The sequence below is a fragment of the Podarcis muralis genome, chromosome 5 (assembly GCF_964188315.1).
Source record: "Podarcis muralis chromosome 5, rPodMur119.hap1.1, whole genome shotgun sequence".
Lineage (NCBI taxonomy): Eukaryota > Metazoa > Chordata > Lepidosauria > Squamata > Lacertidae > Podarcis > Podarcis muralis.
Genome location: NC_135659.1, coordinates 93,551,832 through 93,565,359, shown reverse-complemented (window position 1 = coordinate 93,565,359; position 13,528 = coordinate 93,551,832). Strand labels below are relative to the sequence as shown.

Genomic DNA, 13,528 nt, shown 5'->3' with positions numbered 1-13,528 from the left:
GTCTTCTCTTCTCATGAGGTAGCCAACGTATTGGATCCTCAGCTTCAGGATCTGTCCTTCCAGTGAGCACTCAGGGCTGATTTCCTTAAGAATGGAAAGGTTTGATCTTCTTGCAGTCCATGGGACTCTCAAGAGTCTCCTCCAGCACCATAATTCAAAAGCATCAATTCTTCAGTGATCAGCCTTCTTTATGGTCCAGCTCTCACTTCCATACATCACTACTGGGAAAACCATAGCTTTAACCATATGGACCTCTGTTTGTACAATTAAAATTACAACCATTGCTATTGTTGACATGGTTTTGAGGTTTTATGCACGTGCGCATGCATGCGCACACAGACTCTGCTTTTTTCCCTATTAGAAATGTTTAGGGGTACTCTCATTTTCCTACTCGTATTTAAATACTGCCTCTCAATGAGGCCAAACTTAGATTCACAAAAAGTTTAGGGGTATGTGTACCCCTGCCTCACCCCAGAAAAAAACACTCTCTCTGTGTGTGTGCATATACACATATATTTCCCTACACATATATAGTTCTAATTCTCTTTACTTGTTTCTTAACGGTTATTTCCCTCCCCGCCCCCTATGTTTTTAGCTGTTATTATTTTTACCTGTAAGCCGCCTAGAGTCCCTGTCAGGAGGGAAAGGCGGGGTATAAACATATTATTATAATAACAGTAGTAGTAGCAATTTAATTGCAATTAAAATGCAAACCAGCAGACAATGGGGGCCACTCTCGTCTCTGCGAGGCAGCTTCGCAACCAATCGCGGGGAAGGTGGCCACCTCCGCGTGGCATGGCCCTTTTAAGAACCCACTCCCCCCCCACCCGCGCTCCCAATCTCCCACCCACTCATCCATCCATCCAAGGTGGAGGTTCCCTGGCGGGGGCTCTTTCACAAAGCGCCTCCCTGGCTGCTCGGAGCAGCTGTTAGCTCAGCTCAAGCCCGGCTGCTTCCCAGGGTGGAGGGGGGGAAAGGAGGAGGGGAAGAAAAGAAGAAGAAGAAAGTCTGGAAGAAGGACTCAGAAGCTTTGCGGGCTTTGGAGTCTCTTCCTCTCGGAGCGCAGCGCCGCTGAACTTGGAGATGGTAGCCGGGAGGTCGTGGTGAGGCGCTTCCTTGGATGAGGCGCCGGCGGGGTCCCCGAAAGCTCGGGAAGGATGGCGTGCTGTACGGGGCGCTGCACCCTAATTTTCCTCTGCACTTTACAGCTGGTAAGTGGAAGCGGCTGGCGCGCTGGGGAAGAGGATGCTCCCGGCGAGAACTCCTGCCTCCGGGGTGGTACCCAGGCCATTGTACAATCAAGGGTGTCGCTGGCGGAGTTTCGTCTCCCTTTTGGGGAGCGTCGCATGCAAACAGGCGAAGCGGGCTTCTTCGATGGACCACATAGCTCAGTGCTGTCTACACCGGCTGGCAGCAGCCAGGAAGGGGGCTGGGCAGTGGCAGACCCACATTTCTGGAGTCTGAAGCTTGAACTGTTAAAGTGGTCCCTTTCCCAACCAGGTGCGGGTCACCACTGTTAGCATCTTCGGTGGGGTTGTCCCATGACAGATCTCCACTTTTTAAAAACTGCTAGATCTCAGGTTTGGATTAAAATGGCTGTAGTGGATTGTCTCGCATGTCAGAGTCACTGGTGTGAATAATAAAAAATGTATATTAATCAATGTGGATTAAAGTCGCTTCTGGGGCCCCTCTGGGATCAGGGCTCCTGAAATTTAAGGTTTATTAGTTTCCTAGTAGATCCATTCTCGGGGTGGGGGTCCTCCCCCAGCTGTACCAGGAGATGCTGGGGATCGAACCGACGATTTTCTGCACGCAATGCATCAGCTCTGCCAATGAGTTGCTTCACTTTCGGCATGCCTTTTGAGTCAGTTTGTTGAATTTCTAACCTGCCCCACTTCTTGGGCTTAGGGTTGAGTGCAGCCTTCTTATTTTCCCTAAATGAAAGCAATAATATTAAGAACAACAATAATAGGATAATTCCTGTCTTCTCAGCTGCCCTCACTCTTCTCTCTAAGTTTGCCTTGTGCATCCAAAGCATGTCAAGTTATCAGCCTGGTGTGCAGCACCTTGCAAAGTGTTAACAGTTCAAATTCCATACAGTTTTAGTGACTTGTGTGCCTTGCATCCATGGGTGTGATGGTGCAACTCTGACCCCCTTCAAAAGGCCACCTCCAATTAATCCGGAATAACAGCCACGTCTTTCTCGAAGTTGCTCCAAATTTGTTTCTGTGGATTAGGAAACTGGATTCTGACATAGGAAGCCGTATCATTACAGTGGCTTCAAGCGGATTAGTTCCCCCTTAACACGCTTTTAAGGCAACTTTTAACATTCCCTCCCATCGTGGTCACTGAAGAGCAGTGAAATAAAAGCAGACCTCCCTTTTGTAGGGCTGGAGGAGATTCTAATTCCGGTTAGTGATGGTCCAATTTATCACTAAGGTTCATGCTGTTCTGGATTAATTATGCCACAGGTCTTGTGTATATGGCAAGCATCTAGGCAGGCAGGCAGACAAGCAAGCAATAAATAAATCTACCCTTGCAGATTCTGTGCACAGTGGTTAAAATGTTGTAAAAAGGCTAGCAAATCCCTGGTAAATCATTTCAGTACATACCACCGAAAGTCAATCCTATAGCCTCTTGCATTTTTCTTCCATCTGCCTTTCTCAGAGGCGAAAACTGCACAGCATGAAGAGACATTAAAAATATTCAGGATAACAACAAACCAGAAAGATTGTTGCATGCCAGGTGAGGTCCACATCACCACCGCTGTTGACATGCGCTTAAGCTGGTTGTTGAGTGGCCCTACAGAACTAGTGGCTTTCGGAGACAATTTGGCTTCCTAATTTTTTTTACTTTTCATCCCACTTCTGTCCTGTTCCAAATTACGGGTTGCTACATGGAAACCCCAAACCTGGTTCATTTTGTGTGTGCACGATAGAGAAAACTTTCCATTGCTTTCAGCTCTGAAAGGAAAGGGAGGTCACACAGACAAAAGACACCTGGCTGCCAAATTCTTTCAAAAATCCTTATCCTTGAAAACTGGGTTTTCAACAGCTCCAGAAACGACTGCCTTTGCATCCACCTCGTTTTGGTAATAATGTGCTCGTGCTGTTCGCTGTTGTGACTTACAGATGTTTTTCCGTCCAAGTTTTAAAATGTAATTTATTTATTTTTTGGATGGAATCCCCCTGTTTCCCTGTTTGTTGGGGAATAGTAGAGGTCTTGGCTATTCCGCTTGATCTGAAACTGGAACTGGAACAGCCAGGCTTCACCCCCACCCCGCTATCCAAGGGGAACTGCTAAAGTTCCACACATAGTCTCTGGAATAGTCATGATGAGCAAAACTACCAAAGGTCATAATTTATATTGAGTAGCATATAAGGCTCTATTGAGTGTGCTAATTCTTTTTCCCTGCTACAGCATGTGCTTGGCCAGTGAGCTGGGATGTCTGCCAGCCTCAAACAAACAGCTTAAAGCATTCTCAGCGTTACAGATTGCAAAGTACAGTTGGTGGGGGATTTCGTCTCTCTCTCTCTCTCTCTCTCTCTCTCTCTCTCTCTCTCTCTCTCTCTCTCTCTCTCTCTCTCTCTCTCTCTCTCTTTGAGGGCAGGGGGACAAATTCTTGTCTGAACTGTGCATGGAGGGCAGCTCTCTGTTGAAATAAGGCTCCCACCCCACCCTTTCAGGCATTCCACATACTTGCCCAGCACTGGACAGCGATAAACAAAGGTTTGGCTGTTTTATGATTGTCTGCGGATTGAGCTTGTAGCTGGAAGTTTCCCTACATGTCAATTTCTAATAGGAGACAGGGTCTTTCTCGCCTTAAAAGGGCAACGCGCTCCGTTTGTTTCATTGTGAAGTTGGCACTGCTCCTCAAATGCGCTTCGTTTTAAAAAGAGACTCTTTAGGTCTTGCTTGGGAAAAGAGGGACGTTAAACAATCAGGTTGTAAGCTCACGTTAGGAAAGGTTTCAGCTGAAATAAGGTGCTTTCGGGGAATAGAAGCGCAGAGGAAGTTTTAATTGGGACTGAATTTATGCTGATGGGCTGGTGTCTTCCGTTGTTCATCGTCACCAGTGAGCTCAGACGGTTTGTTCTTTTTGAAAACTTTAAATACTGATATAAAAATTGGGTGTTTGTTCAATGTAATCACTATATTTCTGCAGAAAAGTACACACGTTTGCGTTTCATGCATTAAAATTAAGAACTAGTGCTCACTGTAGTGAGTTGTTTATTTATTTATTTTTAAGTGCATGTTTATCTTGGCTCATCTTGCTGTTTAAATATCATCGTTGTCCTTTAATATGCACTTTTGAATCATTGGGGCTCCTCTTTAATTCCTTCCCCACCCCCCAGTAATTACTGTTGCTGGCCTTCACTTTTGACAAGCGTGGGAGTTCTCTGGTATCCAAGATACTGAAACAAAGAACCCCAGGCATGTTTTATTTATTTATTTATTTTGAAGAGAGGGAGAGGGGGAGAGGGAGAGACCCTCCTCCCCCTTGAAGAATCAGCTTGCTCATTTTCCCCAGCCAGTTTTGGATGCCATCGCCTTAGAGACTTCCCACGGCATTTGCCTCGGCGAAAACGGAGAGGTCAAAAAAATGCAAAGTTGGGGGGGGGGTTTCTAAAGCACGCTATCTAGCATCCCTGCCCATGCCTCCCACCCACCCGCCCACCCCATGCTCTCCCCCTGCTTTCTCTCCGAAGAGTGAGATCACAAGTTATTGGCGAAACTCCCAGTGAGTTACTGGGTGAAACGATGAGATTTTGCCTGGTCTGTTTCCAATTGCTCTGGTTATACTGTGTGACATCATGCATCTGGCCAGCGATGGAACCTAATGGGCGCCATCCAGCACATGTTGATGGACCCTATGAAGCATATAAAAAAAGGAGATGTCCATGCCCATTCATAAGGTATAATGAGATGGACCCTTTTTGTTCATCGCTGTGGCTTTTTTTTTTGCTGGCTGCTTTGAATTTGTGGTGTCCCATTGCTCTTCCCGGACAACAACGCTGTGAAATCACTTGAGCCAGCGGGGAGGTTGGGTGCTGGGCAGCACTGTGTTAATGGTTTACTTCCTTGGCACCCCCCTCCCCCAAAACACAGTTCTTTCCACCTCCCCTTCTTGCCTTTTTCCTGGCAGGAGACTCTGCAAGTCTTTCTTTCTCTGTCTTTCTCTGAATAGTTTCCCTTCTGCATTTAGGTCTCCTTTGAAGAAGCTTTCTATTAGTATTACAGGAGCTAACGCTCTTCAGACCTCTGGTCCTTAATGGATTTTACTGCTTCGGCAATCCGCTTCACAGCCTCCTCATTGTTGCATTTCCCTTTTTAAAAACCCACCCCTCCTAATTCCTGGTCTATACATGTACAAGAATGAATGGGTGCTATGCCTCTTCCGGTAGGGGTGCATTTGGCAAGGCAAGCTCCATGTGAGTCCACCAAACTTTCCTAGGTTCAGGAGAAGGCATGCTGTTGGCGAGTGCATCTTTTAATCTGGCAAGAGAAGCTCACTTTGAGGTCAGCGGAAGCCCATCAAACTTTTCCAGGTTCAGGAGAAAGACAAATGGTCTCCCTGTTATCAAGCTGAACCTTTGATACACTCAAAAAGCAGCAAGATGTCTTTATAGAGCAACATTGGAAAGGACACCCCCTGCCCCAAGTTGGGGAAGGAGCAGGGTGGGTGGCAAGCACAGATTTCAGAAGGCAAGCAAGGCTAATCCAAAATCAGTGGAGCTTTGTATATAACTTTTGCAAGATATACATAGGAAGCTGCCTTCTACGAAACCAAACCATTGGTCCCTCTATCTCAGTATTGTCTATATCAGGGGTGGGGGGCCTTTTCTGCAAGCTGCCAATCACTTGTTGCCATAGTGACATAAGTTGACGCTGTGCTTTGAAGTCCCAACTGCTGGGACTTCAAAGTGCAGCATGGGGCTGTTTGAAAGCACTTTTGCAAACAGACCCACCTTGCTCATTGACCTTCTGAAAACCAGTATAAGCAGCAACACGGTGTTGCTTGCAAAAGGGCTTTCAAAAAGCCTTGCCTTGAGCTTTGGGTGTGTGTGTCTGTTCTGAACTTGGGAACAGGTGTGGGCAGCCAAGCTGAGCAGGGTTGCACTTTCCGCTCACCAGCTGGTGAGCAGAGTCTGCAAACCTGCCAACTCCAGGGCTTTGTTTCGCCAGAGCATTCCCCACATTCCATCCAGGCGAAAACACTCAAGGAGGTTGTGAAGCAAGGGACCTTGCCTGGAGGGAGGGAAGTGTGGGCTGGAAGGAATTCCAAGGGTAACATAGAGAGGCCTGGAGGACTGCATCCAGCCCCTACACCTGAAGTTTCTCAACCCATCCGTACTGCCTCAGATTGCAGGACAAGGCTTGTACAGTGGTACCTCGGGTTAAGTACTTAATTAGTTCTGGAGGTCCATTCTTAACCTGAAACTGTTCTTAACCTGAAGCACCACTTTAGCTAATGGGGCCTCCTGCTGCCACCGCATCACTGGAGCATGATTTCTGTTCTCATTCTGAAGCAAAGTTCTTAACCTGAAGCACTATTTCTGGGTTAGCGGAGTGTGTAGCCTGAAGCGTATGTAACCCAAGGTACCACTGTATGATATGGAGGAGAATTTGAATTCCCTCCACCTAGAAACCTAGATATCAGGGAGAAGGTGTCTAACATAGTCTTTTCTTGTCACGCCAGATTTTTTATGAAAAAGGAATTCCACCCACCCTTACAACACCCCAGTCTCACACTTGAGGTTTCAAAACAGATGCAGCTATGCTGGCTTTTCCATGCTATCTTTGCAGAATATTTCCTGCCTTATTTGCAGGTTTTCTACCTGCATGGAAATGTTGGCATGCAAAGTTCCATTCCAAGGTGGTATAGTCCTACTAGAAGGTTGTACCAGCTCAGAAACCACACACACACACACTTCAGAACCGTCACCTTTCCTCTGGGTTGCATCCTGCTGCTCAGCTCTCCATCTCCATCCCACTTGATGTCTTCTCATTTGAGCCAAGCCTTGGATACATTTGCTTCTTAATTGATGCCTGCTAATGGTTTCCTTTGTGCCAAAAAAAAGTGGAGGGAGGGAGGAACAAACCCTCTGGATGGTACATAATCCAGATTTAAATGGACTGAGCCTACGGACTGCACTGACTGCATGACCCCCTTTCTCACAGAAGGTCCCATCTGCCACCTTCACTCCAGGCTCCCCACCATCCATCTGCTTAGAAACCAGGTGCCTATGAGCACAACAGCATCACGTGGGATGTTTGGAGGAAAAAAATGGGGTGGAAAATCCCTTGCTACTAATTATCAGCACACACAAGCACGGTTTTTAAATAAGCGGCGGCTTTTGCAAATTTGGTTACAGTAAAAAAGAAAAAGAAAAGTACACCAGAAGTAGATTTTGTTACACACATATAACTATAGTTGGAAAATGAACAGGTGTATTATCATTGGCAGCTAATTTTTGGTCTTTCTGTAATGGTAAGAGACAAATGTGGTGCTGTGTTAATTCCGGGGTGCAGACCATGTCCAACTCCAAATATGCATGTTGAGTCAGGCTGAGGGTATGTAAACCCCCTACAGGTCTGAAGTGTGGGGTTGCCTCTTCCAACACCCCAGAGAACAGGAGGACATAGTAATAGTGCCACTGTATTCTGCTCTGGTCAGTCCTCACCTGGAGTACTGTGTCCAGTTCTGGGCACCACAGTTCAAGAAGGACACTGACAAACTGGAACGTGTCCAGAGGAGGGCAACCAAAATGGTCAAAGGCCTGGAAACGATGCCTTATGAGGAACGGCTAAGGGAGCTGGGCATGTTTAGCCTGGAGAAGAGGAGGTTAAGGGGTGATATGATAGCCATGTTCAAATATATAAAAGGATGTCACATAGAGGAGGGAGAAAGGTTGTTTTCTGCTGCTCCAGAGAAGCGGACACGGAGCAATGGATCCAAACTACAAGAAAGAAGATTCCACCTAAACATTAGGAAGAACTTCCTGACAGTAAGAGCTGTTCGACAGTGGAATTTGCTGCCAAGGAGTGTGGTGGAGTCTCCTTCTTTGGAGGTCTTTAAGCAGAGGCTTGACAACCATATGTCAGGAGTGCTCTGATGGTGTTTCCTGCTTGGCAGGGGGTTGGACTCGATGGCCCTTGTGGTCTATTCCAACTCTATGATTCTATGATTCTATGACATAGGAAGGTGCCACATTCTGAGTCAGATCATTGCTCCATCTAGCTCAATATTGTCTACTTTGACTGAAAGTGGTACCCCAGGGGTTTAAAGCAGAAGTCTTTTCCCAAACCTAACTTGGAGGTGCTGGGATTGAACCTGGGACATTCTGCATGCAAACAAAGACTCTTCCACTGAGGATAACATGACTGGGGGTGCCACATGTCTCATGTTTGAAGGGATGTCCTGCCCAAGACCAATTTAAAGATACGTGAGCATAAGATGGGCAGCAAATTAAGTAGGCACACAGGTCACTTCCACCATGGTGAGATGGATTGTTGTTGTTGTTGTTGTTTAGTCGTTTAGTCATGTCTGACTCTTCGTGACCCCATGGGCCAGAGCACACCAGGCACTCCTGTCTTCCACTGCCTCCCGCAGTTTGCTCAAACTCATGCTGGTAGCTTCGAGAACACTGTCCAACCATCTCGTCCTCTGTCGTCCCCTTCTCCTTGTGCCCTCCATCTTCCCAACATCAGAGTCTTTTCCATGGAGTCTTCTCTTCTCATGAGGTGGCCAAAGTATTGGAGCCTCAGCTCTAAAGTATGGATAGCATTTCTATTTAAATTATAGTTACAGATGGGTAGCCATGTTGGTCTGCCATAGTCAAAACAAAAAAAATTCCTTCCAGTAGCACCTTAAAGACCAACTAAGTTAGTTATTGGTATGAGCTTTTGTGTGCATGCACACTTCTTCAGATACACAGTATCTGAAGAAGTGTGCATGCACACAAAAGCTCATACCAAGAACTAACTTAGTTGGTCTTTAAGGTGCTACTGGAAGGAATTTTTTTTGTTTTTATTTAAATTATAGTAATTATCTATGCCTTTGCACCTATACTAGCCCAGGCAACGTTTAGGGACACCCGCACCCTCTCTTTCAGCAGCGTGCAAAAAAAGAATTGCAAAGATAATTATGCTTCCTTGCATGCATTAGGGTGCTAAAAGAGCAGTGCTCAAGGAACTTCTTGGTTCATATAGCTCAGGTTCTCATCTACCGTGATGCTCCAGCTAGCAGGACTAGACCAGCCCTGCAGATGGGAATCAAAAATACATTCCTCTTAACGGTATGGAATGTAAAGGTAGAAGAATCCTGGCAGCTGTCCATGAATATTGGGTGCTGATGCCAGGCCTAGGTTTACATTCTGTGCAGCTAAAGAGAAAAATGTGCATTCTCTACAATGCACGACGGGGCATTGTGGGAAATGAACATGGCAGTCCCCATTTTAATTGCTGGCTGTAAAGGGAGGGGATGAGGGTGGCACTGTGGTCTAAACTGCTGAACCCCTTAGACTTGCTGATCAGAAGGTCGACAGTTCAAAGCCCCACGATGGAGTGAGCTCCCATTGCTCTGTCCCAGCTCCTGGCAACCTAGCAATTCAAAAGCACACCAGCGCAAGTAGATAAATAGGTACCACTGTGGTGGGAAGGTGAATGGCGTTTCCGTGCACTCTGGTTTCTGTCACGGTGTCCCATTACACCAGAAGTGGTTTAGTCATGCTGGCCACATGACCCAGAAAGCTGTCTGTGGACAAACACTGGCTCCTTTGGCCAGAAAGTGAGATGAGTGCCGCAACCCCATAGTCGCCTTTGACTGGACTTAACCGTCCAGGGGTCCTTTACCTTTACCTTTTATAAAGGGAGAAGTATTTATTACACCCTATCCTTCTTCCGAGTGACTTGAAGTGGCACACACACACATTTGTGTACATGCATGCCCCTTTCTTTTATCAACACAACAACCCCGTGGGTGAGGTTGGACCCAGCTCAGCTCAGCTACTTGGCTGGGGGCGGTTCTGAATGTGAGGCACCACCGTTCTAACTCTGTAGCCACAATATCATGATGACTTTTACCAGGTAGTGGTCTTTGAAATTTGAAATACTTTATTGTCACTTGTACAACTTGTATACAGTGAGATTACATGAGCACTCCCCACTCAGCTCTCTTAGTCTTAATTGCCCTCGTTTACTGATGCACACCCACCAAACCCGAAAGTCAGTTGCCCTGTTGTTATATTTTCATTCACCAGCCTAACAGCCCACAGATAGAAGCTGTTCTTTACCCTGTTGGTGCGACTAATCCTGCTTCTGTATCTTCTGCCTGAGGACAGGAGATCAAGAAAGTGCCGGCCAGGGTGTGACTCATCCCTGAGAATTTTCCTCACTCTCCTGAGGCAACGTTCTTCCGCTATTTCATCCAGCGGATTCACGGGACAGACCATAATATCTTGTGCTGTATTCACCACTCTCTGTAGGCACTTCCTATCAGATGATGTCAAACCAGCGTACCACACCGTGATGCAGTATGAGAGGACACTTTCTATTGTGGACCGGTAGAAGGAGATCATCAAAGTTTTGTCTCTGGGCAAAAAAAAAGCACACTCATTAAATAAAAACGAAAAAGCTTCACCAAGAGCTTGGCCAGAGAAAAATAGCTTCTCAGGGAAATGGGAGAATCTCTTTAGGAGCCTTAAAGGATGGGTGGAGGGGCTTCAGTCCTGTGATGGCTCATTCACACATGAAGGTTACATGAGTGACAGCTCACACACATTTTTCATTGACGGTTGAATGTGAACCTGTGGATCTTTGTTGATCTCTTGGCTTTCAGTGCCATTGACCATGGCATCCTTCTGGATCAGCTGTTCCATGTGGGGAACAAGAGATATTCCTTTGCAGTGGTTCAGGTCTTACTTTTGGGGACCTGACCCCAGAGGTTGGTACTGGGGAAGTCTTGTGTGGCCCTTCAGTGTGGGGTTCTGCAGGACTCACCCTTATTCCCCGTGTTATTCAACACCTGCATGAATTCATTTTGAGGAACCAGCCAGGGTTTCCGAGGGCGTTTTCAGCAGTGCACTGATCGCCTGCAACCCTATTTCTCATGTTCGTCGCAAGCAGTTGTAGCAGGGGATGTGCTGAACCAGTGTCTGGCTGCATAACGGCCCCAGATCAACAGAAGCTCAATCTAGATAAGACACAGACGCTATTAGTAATAATTAGTAAATTCAATAGGACTTAATCCCAAACAAATGTGTATAGGATTGCAGCCTCATTTCATTGGTCCTGGGGTGTACTTTTTAATTGCAGTGTGAGGAGAGTTGTAAATGAGGGGCGTGTGTGTGTCTGTGTGGTGTTTGTGTGTGATGTGAAGCTTGCATAATGCCAACTCTCCCTGCCAATTCTCTCACCAGCAGAACAAGAAGCAGATTAAAGGGTCAGTTTGAGTGCCCCCCCTTCTCTTTCTCCCTCCCTCTTCCCTTCTTCTACAGTCAGTTAGGGGTTGATGATGGTGCCTGATGGCCCCTTTCCCCTCACGCAGAGCTCTCTCCCCCTCTGGGTTGTCCTCTGCCCCAGTTTTCCTGGTACTTGCTGTGGCTGGACTGTTGATAGGGATGGACTACCATGGCTTTGACCTACAAAGCCTTAAATAGCTCTGGACCGCAAAACCTCAAGGACCGCCTCTTTCCATATGAACCTACCCAGACCTTGAGATCATCTTCTGAGGCCATTCTTCGTGTGCCTCCTCCATGAGAGGTCCAGAGGGTGGCAACATGAGAACTGGCCTTTTCTGTAGTGGCTCCCCATCTGTGGAATGCGCTTCCCAGGGAAGATTGCCTGGCGCCTTCATGATACACCTTTAGGCACCAGGCAAAAACGTCCCTCTTTAACTAGGTCTTTGGTTGATTGGATTGACATCCTATCTCCTTTTGGGGGAGGGTTATTGGGTTGTTGTTGTTTTTATTTTGATTATGTATTTTGTGGTTTTATATTCTGATTTTATCCTGTGAACCGCCATGAGACCTGCACATATAAAGGTAAAGGTAAAGGGACCCCTGACCATTAGGTCCAGTCGTGGCCGACTCTGGGGTTGCGGCGCTCATCTCGCTTTATTGGCCGAGGGAGCCGGCGTTCAGCTTCCGGGTCATGTGGCCAGCATGACTAAGCCGCTTCTGGTGAACCAGAGCAGCGCACGGAAATGCTGTTTACCTTCCCGCTAAAGCGGTACCTATTTATCTACTTGCACTTTGACGTGCTTTCGAACTGCTAGGTTGGCAGGAGCAGGGACCGAGCAATGGGAGCTCACCCTGTTGCGGGGATTCGAACCGCCAACCTTCTGATCGGCAAGTCCTAGGCTCTGTGGTTTAACCCATAGTGCCACCCGCATCCCCCTGCAGGTCTAGGGTGGTACATAAATTCAGTAAATAGTAATAATAATAATACCATCAGCACATAACTCCGGTGACCAAAAGCTAGCACTGGCTGCATACCCTCCAACATCTTGAGTCCCAAAACCAAGACGTGCATCTTCCTGCATCTGCTTCTGTGAGAGTCATATGACCCGTGGGAAATCATTGAGCTTCAGTGACACTTTGTTCAGGGCTGTGCTCACACGGCACCCCAAGACACACATTTTGGGGCACCACGCTTTTTAGAAGGTGAGATCTCAACACAAGGAAGCAGGATGCTCGTTTTTTCTGGGACACTTGCAGGATATGTGGCTGCCCATATATCACTGGGCCAGGTACAGTGGTTTTGTACTAATTTACAAGGCTACTACTACTACTACTACTAATAATTTTATTATTTATTCCCTGCCCATCTGGCTGGGTTTCCCCAGTCACTCTGGGCAGCTCCCAACAGAACATTAAAACAAAATAAAACTTCAAACATTAAAAACTTTCCTAAACAGGGCGGCCTTCAAATGTCTTCTAAAAGTCAGATAGTTGTTTATTTCCTTGACATCTGATGGGAGGCAATTCCACAGGGCGGGCGCCACTATCAAGAAGGCCCTAGCAACTTGGGTTCAGGTAATGTTACGTGTTGGGTTTAAGCCCAACCACTGAGAACTTTGGGGGAGTCTGATGCACAACTTTTAACTGCTAGAAGCCATGCATTCATTGTTGTTCACCTGTGGATCTCCTTTCTGATCAAGTTTAAGTTAAGAACCTTTGTCGCATAACAAACACTTTCTTATCCCAGGAAGCACTTTAAGTGTTTATTCCAGGAAGTGTTTCCCTTGGTTTCATGGTGACTTTTCACTCTTCCGTCTTCTGTTCGCCTTCTTTCTACATGCCATGGTTATTGTTGTTGTTTAGTCGTGTCCGACTTTTCGTGACCCCATGGACCAGAGCATGCCAGGCACTCCTGTCTTCCACTGCCTCCCGCAGCTTGGTCAAACTCATGTTGGTAGCTTTGAGAACCCTGTCCAGCCATCTCATCCTCTGTCGTCCCCTTCTCCTTGTGCCCTCCATCTTTCCCAACATCAGGGTCTTTTCCAGGGAGTCTTCTCTTCTCATGA

At 46.8% G+C, this 13,528-nt stretch overlaps 1 protein-coding gene across 2 annotated transcripts in view; it reads left to right on the top strand.

Annotated features, from left to right (window-relative positions):
* Nucleotides 1-945: 945 nt before the first annotated feature.
* Nucleotides 946-13,528, top strand: part of NKAIN4 (sodium/potassium transporting ATPase interacting 4) — a 103,131-nt gene continuing 90,548 nt past the window's right edge. The window contains exon 1 of one of the 2 annotated variants that reach the window (XM_028735424.2): nt 946-1,211. In XM_028735424.2, the coding sequence (XP_028591257.1) occupies nt 1,158-1,211 (54 nt within the window). In that variant the 5' untranslated portion in view covers nt 946-1,157. The remainder of the gene's footprint in view (nt 1,212-13,528) is intronic. The other variant, XM_028735422.2, reaches the window with a different exon arrangement.